The sequence below is a fragment of the Watersipora subatra genome, unplaced genomic scaffold, assembly GCF_963576615.1.
Source record: "Watersipora subatra unplaced genomic scaffold, tzWatSuba1.1 SCAFFOLD_115, whole genome shotgun sequence".
Classification (NCBI taxonomy): Eukaryota; Metazoa; Bryozoa; class Gymnolaemata; order Cheilostomatida; family Watersiporidae; genus Watersipora; species Watersipora subatra.
Window position 1 is genome coordinate 14,681 of NW_027045354.1, and position 22,890 is coordinate 37,570.

General features: G+C 36.2%; 2 protein-coding genes across 2 annotated transcripts; both read right to left on the reverse strand.

Annotated features, from left to right (window-relative positions):
• Positions 1-6,108: 6,108 nt before the first annotated feature.
• Positions 6,109-6,543, reverse strand: LOC137410373 (protein FAM200C-like). Its single transcript, XM_068095800.1, has one exon. It carries the CDS (start codon positions 6,541-6,543, stop codon positions 6,109-6,111), a length of 435 nt encoding a protein of 144 aa, XP_067951901.1.
• Positions 6,544-11,266: 4,723 nt separating this feature from the next.
• On the reverse strand, positions 11,267-12,562 carry LOC137410372 (uncharacterized protein PF3D7_1120000-like). The gene is made up of 2 exons (XM_068095799.1): positions 12,348-12,562; positions 11,267-11,873 (listed from the first exon to the last, which is right to left on the reverse strand). Exons 1-2 carry the CDS (start codon positions 12,560-12,562, stop codon positions 11,267-11,269), a joined length of 822 nt encoding a protein of 273 aa, XP_067951900.1.
• Between the last annotated feature and the right edge of the window lie 10,328 nt (positions 12,563-22,890).

Sequence of the window (22,890 nt, forward strand, 5' to 3'; positions counted from 1 at the left end):
TACCAATGAAATTCCACATTTAACCATAATTAATATTGCACGATTTGCCTAAAATTTTATTGCTGGTTATGTGAGTGAGTACCTCCGTGTTACTATCAGATGCATTGTCTTGAGGATGCGGTCTCTTGGTTGGATTCTGTGACTAAAAATGTAAACAATACGTAAATTATGTATATCGACACCATGTGACAACATATATGAATTTATGCACATGCATAGCATATTTATATTTGTGGGCACAATTTAACTAAATTCAAATTGGCAAAAGAGTCCAAACAAAGGCTTTGTTGCCAGGGCTCCAAAATAAGCATTCATTTTATCTTGCTTTTAATGATTGTTTTTGCGAATTTTAGGTGTGAAATATTAAATGTAAAATAAAATATTACATCCAAGTTTAACCAAAGGGGTGAACTGCGATATAATACTATCTGGCGCATGTGTGAGGCCTCGGGATGAGAAATTCTCAAGAAAAATGAGACAGATTGCCATAAACTTCACTGGCTATTGGGTCAAGGATATTGTATCTGAGCATTCCAATCAAGTCCTTGTTTTTTTGTAATTCTACCAAATTTCTATGAGAGTGTAGTTGAATTAAAATAAGAGAAAATGTTTTTGAACTTTGATGTACTGTGAGACCGAAAGCAAAGTATCGAATACAGCTTAGACATGTCGCAACCCTCACAGTAGTGTAGACTTAGATTTACTGCATTCTCTGATTTCGGCTTACAAGAATATAAATGTGCACGCATGCTTTTGTTACAAGATAGCTATTTCAGAAATAAGACAAATTAAAATCCATAAAAGTAATAAATATTATTTATCATCTCTATGTAAAATCCATACTATACTATCTGTGCATTTGCAAAGACATGGAAGGATAGCCCTGTCTAAATATATTGGACATACAATGACCGAGTTTTGCTGTCCAAAAATATCCCTTATAATAGGCTGAGTAAAATATTCTTGGTGTATACCGGTAACTTACCCTCCGCTGTTCTTTGTACTTTTCCTTCTGGATTTGCTGTCTTTCAGGGCCGTACATGCAGCCATACTCTTTTTCTTCGCCATACTCTTTTTCTTCGCCATACATACATAAATAGCCTTGACTGTCATGAATGACGTTCTTACCTCTCCAAATATCTTCACCTTGCTAAATTAGAGCAGATAAAATTTTAAAATTAAGAAACATGGTACAGATTTTTTAGATTCATTGGCTGAAGACGTTGTAGATTTTTAGCCTTACTTGATTGCTAACACTCAATTGGGAACTAACTGCTGCATGTATATGATGCTTGATACATTTATAGCTTGCTTGATGGTAGTTATTAATATATACAATGATTTTTAATGTCATTTCAATTGCATGCCAATGCTTGTACACTGAAGCCCATGTATATCTTCTAATCAAGGCTGCACTATAAGCTTGATTGTAATCCACTGCATGTCTGTATATACACGAATATCCACTTCGTCAAATTAAGCTTAAGAGTTGAGTGTCTATAGAGAGTAATCCTTTATTGCTGAGAGGTAGATGGTGTGTATCCAGAGTGAGTTGCTAGTGAACTGATGAAAATTGTGTCAACTCTGCTTCAAGTAGGGCCTGTGACGCCATAGATCACATGGTACAAAAACAAACCAAAAAGGGCTTCATAAAACTGCAGCATAAAAACATATAAGCTACTATTGACATGTACTTCTATTGCACAACAACCAAGCATAGGCCTACATTTTACAATCAAGGTTACACTTCGCAATCAAGGTTACACTAAAATATCCGAGGTATAAAATGTTCATTTTCAGCACAAGATCACAAATTACGCAGTGGAAAAAAAGTGCTTTAAGGATATGAGATTACCTCCAAAAAGTCATTCATGCTTGTTGAATATGCCGTCCTCATGGTTTGTGTAAAACTTGTTGCCATATTCGATTTCATGGGCTTTGATGGCTTGCTCAGCCTCGTCTAACAATGAGGCAAGAAGGAGCGGCATAATGCTTAAATGCACTGCAATTAAAAATATATTTGGTAGGCCCTCAGGCTCCTCGTAGAAGTTGACTGTCGTCAGCGATCATGTCATTCAGCTCTCGAGGCTTCGATAACCTACCGACATGATTGCTGACTACAGGCACAGGAGGCCTATAGGTAGGCCTATAATTAAGATCAAATGATGAATACAAAAAGTCAGTTATGAATACATGATGACCCACTGAGGTCTTCTTTTAGGGTTGAAGCAATATGAATATGCAGTGCATTTCAATTAATTTTTTAAGACAAATTGCAAGCAGTAAGCGACTCTGACTACTGAAGACTACTGATCACAGACAGGCTGTCTAGTCCGAAAATATAACTGCCCTGCATTGCAGAAGACTAAAAAAACTTGCTTTACCTTGCCTCCTCTCCTACACTTTTTGTGAACCAAACAGATGAGATACAGCCTAGGCCTGGCGGTGCTACTGACAGCGCACCATTGTAGTAACAAGTTCAAATAAAATTTGAAATACACAATTAAATGGTTGTTCCTTAGGTAGCTACATACTGTCGTTGTTTCAAAATGTGCTACAGTTGAGACTTGGTAGTAATATAAAGTTAGTTGTTAAAAAAGTGTGTGCTTGCAGCAAATACAGTAAAGATAAGAAACTGATGTCTTCTGTTGCCTTCATTTTTACAATCAATGCCTAACGAGATGCTAATACTAATATTTACAGTGAAATAAAATAGAATCATTTTAGGCTCTCAGAATGGTAACAAAGGGGACAACCGTTTTAATGTGCATTTTATTTGTTCAGAACATAATCGTAACTTTTCAATATTTTATGTAATACCGCTTTACAAAAGTGTATTCATATTAAAAAAATATAAAACTATTTTTCAAATATAAACGAATACAGAATAATTAATGGTGTATTTTTGAGAAGATTTTTTCCGTTTTGTGAGCGTGTTACCATTTATTCTTAACAAGAAAAAACTACGATAAACAGCTATGTTATTACTCTATGTTATTTTGCTAAAAGAACTCATATTTGTAATTAAAAATTTGCTTGGAAAAGATGCTTACGTGATATTTTGTTAAACAAAAAGATAACTACTCGATTTCTCAACAACTAAACGTTTGCAGTGGTTCGGCTAACTTTAAAACTTTTGTATTTCCGGATTAAGCTCCACCCCTACAAAACGACCCAGAAACTGACCAGGTTTTGAGCCACTGCAATTATACCTGACCGATTCAAACAGCTTCGTTACTAAGCTCCGCCTACTTAATTAGTTAATGACATAGAGCGTGTATGTGATTGCACTTGCGAGCTTATGTGTCAAAAAATAGTTAGCGTAACGTAAATGTCAAGGAACTCTGCCGTCATAACGTGTCCATTTTTGTACGTTTATACAAAAACAAATCGCTCATAATAACCGTGGCCAGGCTATTAGCAAACCATTCACAGCTAGTATTATGAACGGTTTCCACTGTGCAATAAACTTTTCCATAGTGTAAGTAAAACAAAGGTCAAGTAGCCCTACAACTTTGTATTAAGTCATTATATCTTGTTTTGTTTATCGCGTGTCAATGGCGTACGTGTCATTTAAACCTCGCCTTGTTACATATGAGCAATCTTTATTGTGGTAATCAATAGTCATATTTTACAATATGTTTTCCACAAGGTACCACGGCAAGTAAACTAACTAAAAAGCGGTGTACAACAAAAAAAATAAAAAGGACTGCAAAGAAACTATAGTCTAACTAAAAAACTAGTGAATAGTCTAACTAATATAATAATATTAGAACTGAATGCATAAAATATGTAGAACACAAGCTTGAAGATTGATATGAGTATTGTTTAAACAAAAAGTGGACAAATAATAGCTCAGTGAAAATAGTATACAAATAAATGACAAGTTTTCTAGTCATGAAAACAAAGTGTAATATGAAATGGTTAAAATAGGTAAGGCTATATGGTGAATGGTATTATTGGTCAGAGGAAAGTAGATGTAGTTTGAGTTTTTTTTTAAAAGATTGCAGAGGAAGAGTTCTTAAATGAGTGCAGAGATTATTAAATGAATTTAGCAGGTTGCTGTTGAGTTTGTTGTGGCTTATGGCACTAGGTAATTTGAATCTGTTTCTGGTTTTGTGACTATGGTTTACGGTTTGAAAGCTATAGCTGAGATATTTAGGGCAGTTATCGTGGAGTATTTAATGAGCAGCGAGGCAGGTGAAGTAATGTGATAGCTTAGGTAAGGGAAGAACACCGGCAGTGCTTGTTATTAAGTTGGTAGATGGTAAGTGCTGGTTTTTATGGGGTATGTTTAGGTCTTTGCATATAAGTCGTAAAGCTTTTTTGTAAAATAAATAGTGTGTTGGTATATTTTACAGGTGTTGTAGGGTAAAACACATGCAGGCCATATATAAGATAGGAATGGATAAAATTATAGTGATATAGTCTGGCAGTATCAAAGTTCATAAGATGACGAATGTTATAAAATAAACTTAGGTTAGATTATATTTTATTTGAAATGAATGAGATGTGGTCTAGCCATGATAAAGCGTCGTTGATGATGAAGCCAAGTAGTTTAGAAGTAGATTGTCTTGTTAGGGTACTGTCAAATATAGAAATTGTCAGAGGGAAATTCAATGGTGGATTTACTAAGATATTGTGAGATTTTGAAATTGTTGCTGTACCTTTTCATCACATTTGCTTGCAGTGCTGGACCATCGTTGTCATTGTTTGCTTATCGTTCATGCGGTGTTATTTTTGGTATATTTTTGTAAGGTATATTGTTATATTGCTCGGGGGAGCGATTAAGCACTCACCGTTGACTCAAGATCACAAGAGGCCTTTGTCAGCTTTGTCTCCAGTCACTATATATCCATGGGGGTCACGTGTCTCCTAGGCGTTTAAGCCGCAGCCTAATAGCCGACTAAGCCGTAGCTTCTAGTAGCTATAACTTCTAGTAGTCTATTTAGCCCAGGGGTTCCCAACCTTTTTTACTATGTTCCCCCTCAGACATGTTCAGAAATTTGAATTCCTCCACACATACTTCATGGCTAAAAAGGAAGACTAATACAAATTATAATGAGACTTTATTGTACATTTGCAAACACATAACAAAATATTTTTATACAACATGTAACTATGTAATTATTGAGAATTCTGTTGCCGCTCATTCGCGCACAGTACTTCAACGAGAGGCTTTGTTTTGGACAGAGCACAGCGCTGATCATTTTGTACGATCAATTGATCACAAGTTTTAGACTGAATGGGAAGTACGTGTAATGTTGAGAAGCCTGACTCGCACAGTTATGTAGTCACAAATGGCAGCAGTTTGTGGAGTTCAATTTTCACTACCTTGGGATAACATGCGGTCATTGTTGGCTAAAAGTCAGCAATGGACGTTATTCCAAATGAAAGTTTTGCAGCCGACTCAAGTTTTAACTCTAGAAACTTTTTCTGACAGTCATCTGGTACCATGTTGACTTCACACTGAAATGGATGGTCAGATCCAAGTCTTCGCTAGGTATTTTAGGGAAATATCTTTTGGACTCTGTGTGAAGGTGTTCTAGATGTTCTGCAATCTCGTCCTGGATTTCAGGAGGAAGATCCAAGTTGCCACTGTCCAGCAAGTTGTCTAAGCTTTAAACATTGCAAAGTTTCCACAGCAGACTTTCCTCTTCTAGCTCATCAGCTTTGCTTGAAAAGCATTCAGCTGGTTGATAAATATGATCATGTCAGTATTAGGACCCTGCATCTTCAGATTTAGTTAATTAAACTGCTCAAAAATATCTACTAGATATGCAATCTGAATAATCCAGTTGTTGTCTGTGAGATGCTTATGGAAACTCTCTTTTCCCTGTTGCTCGGTAAACAATATCAGTTCATTTCGGAGGCTGTAAACTCGAGCTGTGACATTACCTCGTGATAACCAACAAACATGTGTGTGATACAAACGTGTTTGGTGCTCAACATCCATGTCTTTGCAAAGTACCTTAAATAGCCTTGTGTGCAGTGCATTGCTCTTCATGTAGTTAATTAATTCGATTACCTCCTGTAAGACAATGGAAAGAGATGAAGGAAGGGTTCTAACTGCCAATGCATGCCGGTGCAGCATACAGTGAGTGCTCTCTACATTAAGTGAAACTTTTTTACAAGAGCTTGAAAGCCTGATTTTGTGCCTAGCATAGCTGGTGCCCCATCTGTACAACAGCTAATAACATTTTCCCATTTTAGATCTACTTCATCAAAAAAGTTGGAGACAACATTAAAAATGTCTTTAGCTTTGGTTGTGGTTTCCAGAGGTACACGAAACAGAAAATCCTTTTTTATTTCTTCGTTGTGTACATAGCGGGCATACACCATTAACTGTGAGCATGAAGCTACATCAGTTGACTCATCCAACTGAATAGCAAAGAGCCCAAATGGAGATAACATTATCTGCTGGACAACCTGATCGTTAATGTCATTGACCATGCTGCAATTTCTTCTCTGCACTGTGTTATTAGACAATGACACTGCAGCCAGCTTCTTCTCAGCCTCCTTTCCCAATATAGGTTTCGCCATCATCAGTGTACATGGCTTTAATAAATCTTCTCCAATGGTATGGGGTTTTTTCTGATTAGCGATTTCATATGCTACCTTGTACGGAGGCTTCCAGTAGTTTGGAGTTTCATTCATGAAAAGCCCCAATTGTGTCTAGCCTCATCTGCTTGAACGGTTTTCCATGTCGCTCAAAGAAGTTTTGTTCCTTTGCTGAGGAGAGATGATGCTTCAATTTGTTAGGTCGTATTGAATCATTGCCCAATACTTTTATGCATTACATACATTTGGCTTTTCTTCACCCTTGCTAACTAGACATTGAAATAAATATTGCATGTAGCTTGCATCATATTTTTGTTTCTTGCTAGTACTCATTCTGTAATGAAAGATATTATTAGTTCAATATTTAGGCCGCATTTTAACATGAAATCTGTAGTAAGAACAATATTACACACTGTATTACATCCCAAATACACAAATGCAAATTATATAATATATACCGTAAGTTCTCGTGCTCAAGTCGCGCGGCTTGTCGTTGGGCATGGCTTCTGGTTCAAGGTCATAGACAGGCGTGGCTAAGGCCATTCTTTTAAAACTTATGTGGAGCTCAGGGCGGCTTCTCGATAAATGCGGTCTCTGCTCAGTTGCCGCACTATAACCATAGAAGCGCATTCATAATAAACTTTTATGTATGGGGTCTTGGCAACCTACTTGTTTATTTTCAAGAACATGTTTAAGGAATACTTTACACTAAAGAAGAATTTATCGCCCAAGTCGAGATGAATTATCAGTGAATTATCAATGAAGAATTTGTTTAGTTTGAATTCATGACACTCAAATTCTTGGGTGTTTTTTCGGTATTTTTTAAAAGTAAATTTAAATTCCAAACGAAATTTTTATCTATGAAGATGATGAGGTATGTTTAGCTCACCACAGTCATAGATTATTAACACCTTTTCATTCTTGACCGGCATCTTTTCATAAAGATGAAGCCCTCCAACAGTGCAATAATGATCTAGCTGAGACATGGCAAGTGAGTTCTTGATGCAAGGGTTCAGGAATTTTAATTTGAACATGGAAGTGAACGAAAATTCTTTTCACATGCACTGATGTAGCCTGTTTTCTTATTCAAAAGGACACAAGTATAGCGAAACCCGTCTCAACACTCGCTCCCGAAAGAGTCAATGATGACAAAACTTCAGTCGTTAGCCGCGTGTTCTGTGAGCATATGGGGCTTGTTGGTAAGGGCGGCTAGATACCACTGACAGCTTATTTGAGAGTTATTTTTCCGTCATGAGTCATCTGTTTGTGAGCATAAGCCCACGGCTTGAGCATGAGGACTTATGGTACTGACCTGATGAAAATCAGAATGTACTGTACTGCAGCTTCCCTGTTGACTGTAGAGTAATTACTGTAATTAACATCCACTATTACTTGGTACAAGCAGCCAATAAAAATGCAGCACTACTAAACATCATACTACAGGAGTTCCCAACCATAGGGGAATTCCCCTGGTTGCCTTATCGTACTACAGTGCACCCTCGAGATACGATGTTAATCCGTTCCAAGATTGGCATCGTATGGTGAAAAAATTGTATGTCCGGGTATAGAAACCATTGTAATTATACAAAGAAAAAAAAGGTAAAAATCGTCCAAATTTTTATAAAAATGCGGTACATATTGAAATTTAGTAACAAAATGGTATGTTAACTTTAGTAACTATAGTTACATACAGTAGCTACATTATATTAAGAGCACCTAGTGATTATAATCTGCAATACTGTAAAACGCAAAATTACGTATAATCTGTTTACCAAATGCAGATTGTACAGTAAGAAGTTCTTACCTTCAAAATGTACACATAACATAAGCATTGAATTCACTTCGAATAAGTTTGGCTTGCAAAACTTACACTTTAAACTGAGTTTTAGTATGTATTTTGAACTATTTTACTGAATTTCAACTGTTTATCACAAAGTTTTATCATTCATAAGTTTCTGTCTTCACTTTCATTATAAAATTTAGCATGTCTGGTTGAGACATTTTTTTTAACCAAAATTAATAAGAAAGGCCGAGCGATGCAGTTATCGAAAGCGGCCTCTCACACGCCTGACCATTTAATGGTTACCGACAAAAATGAGATTTTATTTACTATGCAGGACATACATACCTTTGGAGTAACTTGACTCTAGCTGGCACATATAGCAAATGAAGCAGAAATGAGGGAAAAACGTATCAATGCTAATTATGTTGCTGTACACTTGAAGATTAATTTAATATTTAATGAAATGGAGTTTTTAGCAGTCTAAAGAAGTTGTCTAGTCCTGTCCAATTTTTCTCCTAGTTTAAAAAAAAACTGCTAACTAGCTAACTCTTGTAGAAGGATCCAGAGAGAGTGCTACAGTATTTTTTTTGTATGAAATGTGCACAAGAATCAATGTAGCCATACGTACAAAGTTTGTACGTATTTATACCGTAGAGGACAGGGCTTTAACAAGTTTCAGAAAGTAAAGTGGATGCGTCAACTATCTTGAGTAGTTAGATATATGAGTTACATACATATGATGAATTGTATTCACGTAGGAGATAACAAGCCTACCTGCAAAGACATGGTTAAACAAGGAAATAAAACATAAAATCAGAAGGAAACAAATAAAATGAATAAAATATGAAAAACCTGTCACACAAGAGATAAAATATTATACATGCATTGTTTTAATATACCAGTCCATATAACTAAATTAATCACTTGAAATATTTCTGCCGATGTGGGGATTGCTGTATCTTCTACTTCCTCGTCCTTGCTAAATGTTTGCTCATTTGGAATGCTGGTCGAGTGCATGGCCTTCTAACTGCTTTGAATCTTCAGTCGTAAGCTCCTTCTTGTGCTTGCTTTAATGGAGTTCTTGTTTTGATAATAATTGCAAATGCTGATTGGCTACGATCATATTTATAGTTTATAGTTCATATATCATAGTTTATAGTAAAATATATTATAACGCTGCAAATGAATATTTGCCCTCTTGTGAATTTCACACGAAACTTTCCACGCGGAATGATGCCGTGAGAGAAGTCGATCATCGTGTCTCTTCTAAACGTTCTGAAAATGTATTCGGCAAACTATATTTTGGTGTCTTTTTTATTTCGCCATGCGTTATGAGCACACCGACCGCCAAATTTTAACACGGGCAAAACTTCTTTCAAAATCGTATGGTGAAATAAAACTCGTATAGCGAGGTAAAGATCTCACAATATTCGACTTCGTAAGGTGAAAGAATCGTATATCAGGGTAATCATATCTCGAGGGTACACTGTATAAGCAAAGCATTCATGCCTGGATGTAGCTGAACATGTCAGCATGGCAGTTGTAACTGCCCTCCCAAAATTAGGAATGAAGTTCCGAACAGATGTATAGATGCATTTGTTGTGGTATATTTACATCTTAACACCGTGAAATTAGGTTTTTAAAACTTGATTAACATATGACATTTAGCTAATAAAACATAATGTTAAATGTTGACAAGAATTGCAGAAACTAAAGACATAGATAAACAACATTAATCTAAAAAATAAAGGAATACGTATAGATAGACATACCTTTTTCACTCCTTTCCAGGAGAGAGTTAGGTATACAATCAGTTTTATTTCTTTTTAGTTATTAAAAAGTCTACACTTTCTGAGAGTATAATATGAAATGAATGAGACAACGGTTGCTTAAAATTTATATAAAATTGGAGGGAAATAATCGTATAACAAATAGTGACAACATAAGAGCAGCAGTGATTTCATTTATTTCTTTTACTTTGTGGGGCAAAACTAAAAACAGCTATTTTTAAAGGTAGGAGGATGCTGAAGAGTGGTGAATCTTACCAAGGTAAACAATTAGAGCAGCTTGTGGTTGTCCATTTGAATAAGAATCGGCAGCGATAAGGCTTTGGACTTGATTGCAGACTGGTTTGCACTTGTGGTTATATCATTACATTTATGGATTGGCAGCTAGCTGATAATAAACAAGTTGACCAGAATTTACGTTATAAAATTTCACAATTATTATTCAAAAACATTACAGCAGTTGATTAGTTTTACTTATGGTGGAAAGTGGAAATTGTTAGAGGAAGGCACTCGAGCTTACACTAAAGGGTACCAACAAAACTCTAAAAAGTCAAACACCTCTTTGTTCCACCCTGTATGTTCAAAATTCCCCCCAGGGGGCAATTCCCTCTTGGTTGGGAACCCCTGATTTAGCTGTGGCTCTTTATTGCTGAACATGTTACGGTATGAATATATAACATGCTCTTTTTTTCTCAAGACTACACTGCCTAATCCAAAATACAAACTTTGACTCCAATACACTCAAATTCACCCAAGTGCAACCACAATCAGCAGAACAAATAATCTCTCAAGAAGAGAGTTAAATTCAATGACGCGGGGTTATCAAGCCAAGCAGGTTAGTTAGTCACAAAAGCTTCAAATCATAGTTACCGTATCGAAGATGAGATAAAAATCTTTCTACTCACCCAATATTCTGTTTAATTACTCGTCTTTTCTTCAGTCATCAGTTATCGCAAATTTAACAGTTTTACTCGCAACCCAGTCCGTCTCAATCTATCTCATCTTCATTTACCCAAATCACCTTCATACTGACAATATCCCCATACCAATTGGCCTTCTCAGGTTTCGCCTCCATTACCACCGGGTTATCTGAAACTTTTGGCTCGGAACCAGCAAGCTGGTCGTCATTTCCACTCTAAACTTTTGACTCAGAACCAGCGAACTGGTCGTTGTTGCCACTCTGAACTTTTAGCTCGGAACCAGCGAGCTGGTCGTCATTGCCACTCTTTCCGGAGCTTTCAGGTTGGACCTCCTTTTTGGGTTCCTCAACCTTACTCTTCTCAAAACTAGCATCTCTGCTAGGGACTACTCTCACAACGGAGGTTTCAGATTGGATCTCCTCTTTGGATTCCTCAACCTTACTCTCCTTTCCGGTAATCGTTACAGAACTCGCGTCCCTTGCACCCCTCCTCTGAGCCCTCTTTTGCTTTACAGCAGACAAGTGCAACAGAGCCTCTCTATACTCCTCACTCTTAATCTCCTCCTCCAACTCTCTTATGTCTTTCTTTATAGCAGACAATGCGTGCTTGTACTGCTCCTCTACTTGCCTCCTCCTATGCAACATCATAGCTTTCCTCTGCCTGATGGTAGTCTCAGTCGAAACATACTCTGTCTCCATCTGTTCTGCAAAACTATCCATCTTAGCAACAGAGGGTAAACTCGAACTAGGCTTCTTCAACTTAGAGTCCGGTCCCCTATTGTTACCCTCCTCCACCCTACGCTTAATACCCGCTGCAATATCTCTATAGGAAGACCCACAAAAATTACAACCTTCAAGTCCATGGTCTAACTTCCCACGAAATCAACACAATATCTTTTTGAAACCTACAGCATAATGTCCTTGAACTTTACATTTATAACAAATAAATCCAGGACACTGAGCAGCCTAATGGTCTTTAATGCTTTTGCAGACAACACACTTAATGTTACCTGGCTTACCGTACACTTCTTTCTTACCTTCGCCCTCATTCTTACCCGACTCGCTCACCTTCTGCTTACTAAACACCGTGTTACCCTCCGAATCCTTTGTCACCTTCACACCCCACCCCTGCCTCTACTTACACGGCTGCTCTCGGCACCACCACCTCCCGGCGAATCGCCAGCACTATTCATAAGTGATAGTCCAGTGAGAAGTAAGATTTGTCAGATATCAATCTGAAACTATAACAAAAACATTTATAATATTCCATATCGTATTTCTTAGGTGGTTTACTAACTCGACCTGAGATAGTGACGGCAGGTCTTTTACTAAGAGGCACAATTCCATTTCTAGAATTTCTTCTAGGCAAACATTACTATTTTCTAGAACAAGTCTATTCTCAACAACAGAAGTCTCCTCTTCGTGTTCACCGATGTCGGGAGTTTCCTCCACGTGCTCAGCCACACCAGGTGTTTCCTGCCCTTGTTCAAGAAGCTCTAAATCAGGGATCATGTTCTCCTGACTTTCAGATAAACCGTTGGCATTTTCTACTACTTCAGAGTTGTCATTTTTTTAGGAGTAGCTACCCAAGGGAAGACAATATCATCAGAAGAGTCAAACGATGTATTTTCGTCATCAGATTTCAACAAAAACAAATGTTTTCTATTTCTGCGTATTTCACTCATGCCTACATTGACCCAGTAACTTTCAGAAGATTTATCCTTTCTCAAAACTATACCTTTTGAACCTACATCAGTAGAGGCTTTTGCATAAACCATTTGACCAGCTTTTAACTGGTCTAACTTAGAAACTATACTTTTTATCCCAATGTTTCCTAATTTTGTTTTTGCGGCTAACTTCATTTTCTTCAAACAGTTCATAGTCTTCATCACTTTCTAATGGGAAGCTCAAGTTTGATCTAATAGCTTGACTAAAAATCAGATCACTTGGCGTATATCCTGAAGCCAAAAGTGTAGTCCTATATGCAGACAAAGCCACATCTTTATCTCGACTTTTCTCCCATAATCCTTTAACAATTTTACGGCACTTTTTGCTAAACCATTAGAACAAGGATACCGTGGGCTACTAGTAGTTAGAATGAAACCCATTTTCTCTCAAAAGTTTTTAAATTGTTTACTAGCATGACAAGTTCCATTATCAAACCTGATAACGTTGGGTATACCAAATCAAGAAAACAGATACTTGAGTACTCGAATTATCTCTCTAGCAGTTTGAGATTCTATATGCAGACATTCTATCCACTTTGAATAATAGTCTATAGCTATCAGATAATATTCGTTATCAAACATAAGTATATCCGAACCTATCACCATAGGCTGGTGTTTGACTTTACTATGCGTAATGCAAACATTACATCTATTTATATAATCTGCAATTTCCTTACTATAACCAGACAACCAAAAATGGCACTGAGCTCGTCTACGACGTTTCATTATGCCCTGATGACTTTCATGACAAATTTCTAAATACTTTAGTCCTAATGACTTAGGAATATACAGCCTAGAGTCATATAACAATATATTATTATAACTACTTAATCTCTCACGATCCATATAAACCTATCAGTTCTTTATGAAAATCATCCAATTCAGATTGCCAACCAGATTAAAAATACTCTATACACTTGAGAGCGTCTGAATCTTTACTAACCTCTTCTCTTAGTTTCTCTTCTTTAACATCCCCATATTCAGAAGAGCAAACTATCGAGTTGACATAAGCTTCTAGCTTATTACAAACAGTTTTACTTACCTCATCACAAACAGCCCCACTGTTCGGACGGCTAAGCAAATCAGCAATAAACATATCTTTTCCAGGAGTGTGAAAAATGTCATAATCATATTTCATTAGTCTTAACTTAAAACGTTGTCCTCTTACAGGTAGCTTAGACAAATCCTTTTCACCTAAAATTGCAATTAAAGGCTTGTGGTCAGTTTCTATTTCAAATTTTCTACCAACTAAATATTAATCAAACTTCTCACATGCCCATACCGTAGCTAAAGCTTCCTTTTCAACTATGGCATATCTACTGTCAGTTTCAGTCAGTTTCCTAGAAGCATATTCTACAGGTTGCCACGCATCTTCTTCGTTATACTGTAACAAAACTGTGCCTAGTGCATTTCTACTAGCATCGGCAGAAACTCTATGTTTAGCATTTATTTCAAAAGTACATAATACTGGACTATTAGAAATTTCTTTTTTAACAGTTTATAATGGTTATTTTTTCTTTAATTAAGAGTAACAGAGGACATCCGGAACCTTATACTTCTGCATGCCATTGACAGCGAGGACAAGCTGTTATCAACCTTAATGAGGTCACACGCTTGCATACCAGTAACACCTACTGGTAAAAGGCTCAACTTCCCACATGATCTGATAAATCCAAAAAGTCAGCTCGCTGTTCTCTACTGCAAAGGTACCAGTCAACCTGACAATGTAGAATTGACATCACAAGATAGTTTTAAAACAGTTGTTTTCAAATAAACATGAGTGTTGAATTTGCTTGTCATATTATTCTATTTTGACTATGTTTAGTTTGTGCACTTTTACTTAACTTGTAGGTGCTAATTCAAATATTATTGGTTCAGATATAGTGAAAGTGTTAAGCTCTTGTAAGTAATGCTGATATTTACCAGTACAAGTTACTTCTTTATTCTATAAGTCAAACAATCATCTATTGTACCTGATATATTGTTAGGTTCTATGGTATCTTATCTATTATGAAGCTTTATGGTACCTGATATATTGTAAGGCTCTGTAGTACCTGATATATCGTAAGGTTTTTGGTACTTGATCAATTGTAAGGTTCTATGGTACCTGATCATTTGCAAAGTCCTATAGTAACTGAGCTATTGTCAGGTTCGCCCTTCACTCAGTTAGAGTACAGCAAATGGTGTATCGATAACTAACCATTATATTTAGAAGGTTGAAGTAGAGTAATAAAACTATGATGGTAAAATCTTATTGGTAAAGACAGTGACGGCTGTATTTGTACTTTAACACATTTTTTGTGCTACGCTAGGTAACTCTATGTTTACACATAGAGTTTGCTAGCGTAGCACAAAAATACAGCTCAAGTTGATAGGCTATTACTTACAGCTGTGACAAAACATCTAATACTAGTAGTTAGTAACACAAGAGATCTGTTATAGTTTTTTTCAGGTGGTAAACTGATGAGCTGCTATACACTGTTGCACTATGGAACTGTCACATTTCCCTGTTTTCTTTAGTGCTCGCCGTGGAGGAATGTCAGTTATACCTAAACTTTCATGCCAAGTTCTATACCTGCACCATCTACAGTTATCGCCACACGATAGGTTGTGACAATTTTGAAGGCAGTTCTGATCAGCAAGAGTGTAAATTCATGAATTGCGAAATAATGATTAGGCTTGAGGTACGTTTCTAAAGTTTTTCCATTTTTCCTGACTAAAGGTGATTTTTATTTTGCGTGTAAACATATAAAAGTGACTAGCATTGATAGAAAGCTATGTATTTTCTCTATTGTAAGGTGCTATGGTACCTGATCAATTGCAAAGTTCTATAGTAAATGAGCTAATGTCAGGTTTGCCCTACATACAGTTAGAGTACAGCAAATGTTGTATCGATAACTAACCATTAGATTTGGAAGGTTGAAGTAGAGTAATAAAACTATGATGGTAAAATCTTATTGGTAAAGACAGTGACGGCGGTATTTATACTTTAATACTTTTTTTGTGCTACGCTAGGTAACTCTATGTTTACACATAGAATTACCTAGCGTAGCACAAAAATACAGTTCAAGTTGATATTATTTACTGCTGTGACAAAACCTCTTTTACTAGTAGTTAGTAACACAAGAGATCTGTTATATTTTTTTGAGGTGGTAAACTGATGAGCCGCTATACACTGTTGCACTATGGAACTGTCACATTTCCCTGTTTTCTTTAGTGCTCGCCGAGGAGGAATGTCAGTTATACCTAAACTTTCATGCCAAGTTCTATACCTGCACCATCTACAGTTATCGCCACCCGATAGATTGTGACAATTTTGCAGGCAGTTCCGATCAGCAAGAGTATAAATTCATGAATTGCGAAATAATGATTCAGCTTGAGGTACGTTCCTAGAGTTGTTCCATTTTTCCTGACTAAAAGTAATTTTTATTTTGCGTGTAAATTTTAATAAGTGGCTAGCATTGATAGAAAGATATGTATTTTCTCTATTTTAAAGTTTTATGGTACCTGACCGATTGTAAAGTTTTATGATATCTGATATATTATCAGGTTCAATGGTATCTGATATATTGTAAGGTTCTATGGTATCTATTCTATTTGGGTGTAGCGGATTGAAGGTTGCAAATTCGAATCCTACGCAATGTAATGTTTTTCTAAACCTGTAATTGTGGTTTCAGAGAGACAAAAGGACACGACTCATATGATAGCATAGAATGCACATGTTGCATATTATTCATTGAGTATGCTCACTAAATTATTCACTGAAAAAGAAACTGTTCAATTGCTTCACATCTGGTTAAAGTTGAGAATTCTTTTGAAACTAGTTAACATATGTGACAGGTCGTGTCATTTTCAATACAAATGAGGTCAGATCACAAAATAGTTTTTTAGCCCAATGTAATAGAGCAGTTTCTCAGCTTTTCAAAACTGTTTTCGGAATTGAAATCGAAGCAACTTAACCTGAGATACAGGTTTTTATCTTAGAAGGTGTTGGTCAATATGGTCGACACCACAAATTGAGAAATTCGTCTTTAAAGTTGATGGATTGAATTTTAAACCGTAGTATTTGTTGACGTTTTGGAATGTCATAGCAACTGCACGCTACAGACATTATATTTTCATGAATGTTGAGATCTATAGGGAAGAGAACATGGCGAACGATATGAAATGGGTCCCGATGATGTCACTTCAGCTCGAATACATAAAACAGTGAGGTCAAGGTCACATGTTGTGTCATTGAAAAGGAGCACATTGATGCACAGTAAAGGAGTTACTACCAAATTGTCTTGCACATTGAATTGATTATTTTGAGCATAAAATTGATGCAAATGTATCAGTGTTAGAATAATAATCCAATGCACTCACAAAACTTTTACTGAGATGAATGAGTTAGCGTCTTTAGGGTAGACGATCCAGGCTTCTGAGCCCGAGGAGACAATTTGAGATCAATGTTACTTGTTTAGTAGCTAAATTAGATTCAAGTTAAAGCAAGTTAAGATTGATTAAAATATTATCAAAATAACATGAATATAATATAATATTAATAAAAAAATAAACTAGTAGCACTGCTGCTACTGTCTATGATTGACGTTTACGTTTCCGTATCGGGGCGATAGAGCTAGCCTTAGTAGACTTTTTAGTAGTCTTTTTGGTTTCTGCGGCGGTTGAGCTGTGATGTATTGAGCTGACGTATTGAGCTGTGATGGCTGTTGAATAGGCGCTGGGCACACAATATCTCTTTTGCTCTCATCACATAACTCCCTGATTTCTTTGAAAATATATTGCTGACGTTCAACAGTCAGACAAGGAGGCGGAATGATTTCAGGCCACCCTGACCTGGCTGACTCTGCAGACATAAGCTGTATATCTTCACTCTCCACGCTATTGGCATGCTTTTTTACTTGGACACTGCCTGCAGCAAAACAACGATTACTGCACACACTGTCTATTAGTATTACATTTATTGTACAACATTATTGAATTTCTCTATGTTGTACTTTCAAAGCCAACATTCAGGATGGCAAAGAACACAAAACAAAGTAGGCCTAATCTTTCCGCCAATAGGATAAACTGGTGGTAGCTCTTAATTTGGCTGATCTTTTTGCTTTTTGCATGAAAAAATCCACTTCAGTCCTTTATTGGAACAAGCACATTGCCATGATCATCCATGACAAGCTGAGCACTGTTTAGGCAAGCCAAGCCAAGCACTACCTAATTAAATAAAACTCAGATTAAGTAACCAAGAACCTTTAGATAGTTTCTGTATAAATAGCGCAAGCAAGATTTGAAAATTCTCATTTCACTAATTGACAAAATGAGAAACATACCTCACCTATATCAGAAAGAGAGGAACTCTGTTAGTTCTGTATTTCCTTTTTAGCAAGCCAAAGCAGTAATCGCAGCTGAACTTTGTGTAACCTGCGACGAGAAAATTAAGTTCAATCTCCTTGTACAGCCCGCTTGCAACGCGCCAAGCCAAGTACTGTATTACTGCGTTGTTTTTATTCTGGCCATTAAAAAAGGTTTGATATACATAATTGTATCAATACATTTTCAATACAAACATGAAACTTCAAAACATTGGTTGTTGCTTGCATACCAACAGTTGTCAGCGTGGAACAAAGCTTTCTCTTCATCAAGGCAATAGGTTTCTAGATACTGATGAATATAAGATATGACGCTGTTGGCTCCTTTTGTCGAACAAGCAGTCTCATCAATCAGATAACTCACTTGTGCAGGGAAGGTGTCACAGACCACTCCAAATAGCGCACACGTCCAAGTGGTTTTGAAATAGAGTGGCCCAGGTTGCTGTGGGTTGGCAGGGTAGTGGACCTAAGAATTAAACAGAAAGAAAATTTGTTGTTTTTCTATAGACATGCAAGTACATTTACTATTTATATTTTATTTTTTAAATGTATATTTTTGCTTATAAATTTGATCGTTTTTATAATTCTTAATTAGCATTTGCAATTGCTAATTGTTAAAACTCAGCAATGTTTCAACTTAAAACACTACGTTCATAGCTTTATACCTTGTAATAGTCCACTAATTAATGTTATATTTTGGACTGCGTGTGCGTTATTGACGAAAACATGAAATAAGATTTGCGTTTTGCAACAAGCAACAAGAAATGTTTAAAACAATGTTTTTGACCTACCTGCTGTGCATAATCAAAGCCATAGTGAGCAACATGAGGTCCAGTCAAAGGAGTGTTGGTACCAAGCTTCGAACCTTCTGTTAGATATTGTCGTGACGACAGGATCTCTAAACTACGACCGTTATCAGTAAAACTTGGCGGAAAATTTTCATCTAATCCATCATTCTCAAGATCTAAATCGATCTTACTGTTTCGAAAATCACTAATACTTCCTTCTCTACCCTGTAAATCTAAATAATTCACATCGACCTCGTCAAATTCTTTCCAAAAGTCACCACCAACGATAAATCAGTAAGACATTTTAAAACGCGATACATAGACTGAATAACCGGAAATGAAATATCGCTATTTTTGTTATCCTTAGCAACCACTTCAAAGTCTGCAAAACAGTCTAATTAAGCATCTTAGCTAATCATACGCCTCAGAAACTGATTCCTGACATGTGATTCGCCCTAGAAAAGTCATGACCTCAAATTCCAAAAGTCTAAGCTGCATGGACCAGTTTCACTTTGAGAGCCTATTGTGCGCTATATGAAATGCCGCGTTTGTATTGAAAATGATACGCGCTGTCACATATGATTGGTTTTTATGACATGGTTATTTTTTCTTTAAGTCAGAGTAGCAGAGGACATTTGGAACCTTATGCTTCTGCATGCCTTTGACAGCGAGGACAAGCTGTTATCAACCTTAATGAGGTCACACGCTTGCATACCAGTAACACCTACTGGTAAATCTCAACTTCCCAAAAGATCTGATAAATCCAAAAAGTCAGCTCGCTGTTCTCTACTGCAAAGGTACCAGTCAACCTGACAATGTAGAATTGACATCACAAGATAGTTTTAAAACAGTTGTTTTCAAATAAACATGAGTGTTGAATTTGCTTGTCATATTATTCTATTTTGACTATGTTTAGTTTGTGCACTTTTACTTAACTTGTAGGTGCTAATTCAAATATTATTGGTTCAGATATAGTGAAAGTGTTAAGCTCTTGTAAGTAATGCTGATATTTACCAGTACAAGTTACTTCTTTATTCTATAAGTCAAACAATCATCTATTGTACCTGATATATTGTTAGGTTCTATGGTATCTTATCTATTATGAAGCTTTATGGTACCTGATATATTGTAAGGCTCTGTAGTACCTGATGTATCGTAAGGTTTTTGGTACTTGATCAATTGTAAGGCTCTATGGTACCTGATCATTTGCAAAGTCCTATAGTAACTGAGCTATTGTCAGGTTCGCCCTTCACTCAGTTAGAGTACAGCAAATGGTGTATCGATAACTAACCATTATATTTAGAAGGTTGAAGTAGAGTAATAAAACTATGATGGTAAAATCCTATTGGTAAAGACAGTGACGGCTGTATTTGTACTTTAATACATTTTTTGTGCTACGCTAGGTAACTCTATGTTTACACATAGAGTTTGCTAGCGTAGCACAAAAATACAGCTCAAGTTGATAGGCTATTACTTACTGCTGTGACAAAACATCTAATACTAGTAGTTAGTAACACAAGAGATCTGTTATATTTTTTTTCAGGTGGTAAACTGATGAGCTGCTATACACTGTTGCACTATGGAACTGTCACATTTCCCTGTTTTCTTTAGTGCTCGCCGTGGAGGAATGTCAGTTATACCTAAACTTTCATGCCAAGTTCTATACCTGCACCATCTACAGTTATCGCCACACGATAGGTTGTGACAATTTTGAAGGCAGTTCTGATCAGCAAGAGTGTAAATTCATGAATTGCGAAATAATGATTAGGCTTGAGGTACGTTTCTAAAGTTTTTCCATTTTTCCTGACTAAAGGTGATTTTTATTTTGCGTGTAAACATATAAAAGTGACTAGCATTGAAAGAAAGATATGTATTTTCTCTATTTGAAAGTTTTATGGTACCTGATCAATTGCAAAGTTCTATGGTAAATGAGCTAATGTCAGGTTTGCCCTACATACAGTTAGAGTACAGCAAATGTTGTATCGATAACTAACCATTAGATTTGAAAGGTTGAAGTAGAGTAAAAAAACTATGATGGTAAAATCTTATTGGTAAAGACAGTGACGGCGGTATTTATACTTTAATACATTTTTTGTGCTACGCTAGGTAACTCTATGTTTACACATAGAATTACCTAGCGTAGCACAAAAATACAGTTCAAGTTGATATTATTTACTGCTGTGACAAAACCTCTTTTACTAGTAGTTAGTAACACAAGAGATCTGTTATATTTTTTTGAGGTGGTAAACTGATGAGCCGCTATACACTGTTGCACTATGGAACTGTCACATTTCCCTGTTTTCTTTAGTGCTCGCCGAGGAGGAATGTCAGTTATACCTAAACTTTCATGCCAAGTTCTATACCTGCACCATCTACAGTTATCGCCACCCGATAGATTGTGACAATTTTGCAGGCAGTTCCGATCAGCAAGAGTATAAATTCATGAATTGCGAAATAATGATTCAGCTTGAGGTACGTTCCTAGAGTTGTTCCATTTTTCCTGACTAAAAGTAATTTTTATTTTGCGTGTAAATTTTAATAAGTGGCTAGCATTGATAGAAAGATATGTATTTTCTCTATTTTAAAGTTTTATGGTACCTGACCGATTGTAAAGTTTTATGATATCTGATATATTATCAGGTTCAATGGTATTTGATATATTGTAAGGTTCTATGGTAACTATTCTATTTGGGTGTAATGGATTGAAGGTTGCAAATTCGAATCCTACGCAATATAATGTTTTTCTAAACCTGTAATTGTGGTTTCAGACAGACAAAAGGACACGACTCATATGATAGCATAGAATGCACATGTTGCATATTATTCATTGAGTATGCTCACTAAATTATTCACTGAAAAAGAAACTGTTCAATTGCTTCACATCTGGTTAAAGTTGAGAATTCTTTTGAAACTAGTTAACATATGATTGGTTTTTATGACATGGTTATTTTTTCTTTAATTCAGAGTAGCAGAGGAAATTTGGAACCTTATGCTTCTGCATGCCTTTGACAGCGAGGACAAGCTGTTATCAACCTTAATGAGGTCACACGCTTACCATACCAGTTACCATACACCCGCTTACTGTCATACCAGTAACACCTACTGGTAAAAAGCTCAACTTCCCACAAGATCTGATAAATCCAAAAAGTCAGCTCGCTGTTCTCTACTGCAAAGGTACCAGTCAACCTGACAATGTAGAATTGACATCACAAGATAGTTTTAAAACAGTTGTTTTCAAATAAACATGAGTGTTGAATTTGCTTGTCATATTATTCTATTTTGACTATGTTTAGTTTGTGCACTTTTACTTAACTTGTAGGTGCTAATTCAAATATTATTGGTTCAGATATAGTGAAAGTGTTAAGCTCTTGTAAGTAATGCTGACATTTACCAGTACAAGTTACTTCTTTATTCTATAAGTCAAACAATCATCTATTGTACCTTATATATTGTTAGGTTCTATGGTATCTTATCTATTATGAAGCTTTATGGTACCTGATATATTGTAAGGCTCTGTAGTACCTGATGTATCGTAAGGTTTTTGGTACTTGATCAATTGTAAGGCTCTATGGTACCTGATCATTTGCAAAGTCCTATAGTAACTGAGCTATTGTCAGGTTCGCCCTTCACTCAGTTAGAGTACAGCAAATGGTGTATCGATAACTAACCATTATATTTAGAAGGTTGAAGTAGAGTAATAAAACTATGATGGTAAAATCCTATTGGTAAAGACAGTGACGGCTGTATTTGTACTTTAATACATTTTTTGTGCTACGCTAGGTAACTCTATGTTTACACATAGAGTTTGCTAGCGTAGCACAAAAATACAGCTCAAGTTGATAGGCTATTACTTACTGCTGTGACAAAACATCTAATACTAGTAGTTAGTAACACAAGAGATCTGTTATATTTTTTTTCAGGTGGTAAACTGATGAGCTGCTATACACTGTTGCACTATG

Excerpts from the sequence above, each read along its gene's own strand:
- LOC137410373 (XM_068095800.1), bottom strand. The coding sequence starts at position 6,543 with ATGGCGAAACCTATATTGGGAAAGGAGGCTGAGAAGAAGCTGGCTGCA.
- LOC137410372 (XM_068095799.1), bottom strand. The coding sequence starts at position 12,562 with ATGATCCCTGATTTAGAGCTTCTTGAACAAGGGCAGGAAACACCTGGT. Across the intron at positions 11,874-12,347 it reads CCGTCACTATCTCAGGTCGA|AGATATTGCAGCGGGTATTA; the intron begins GTTAGTAAACCA and ends GTCTTCCTATAG.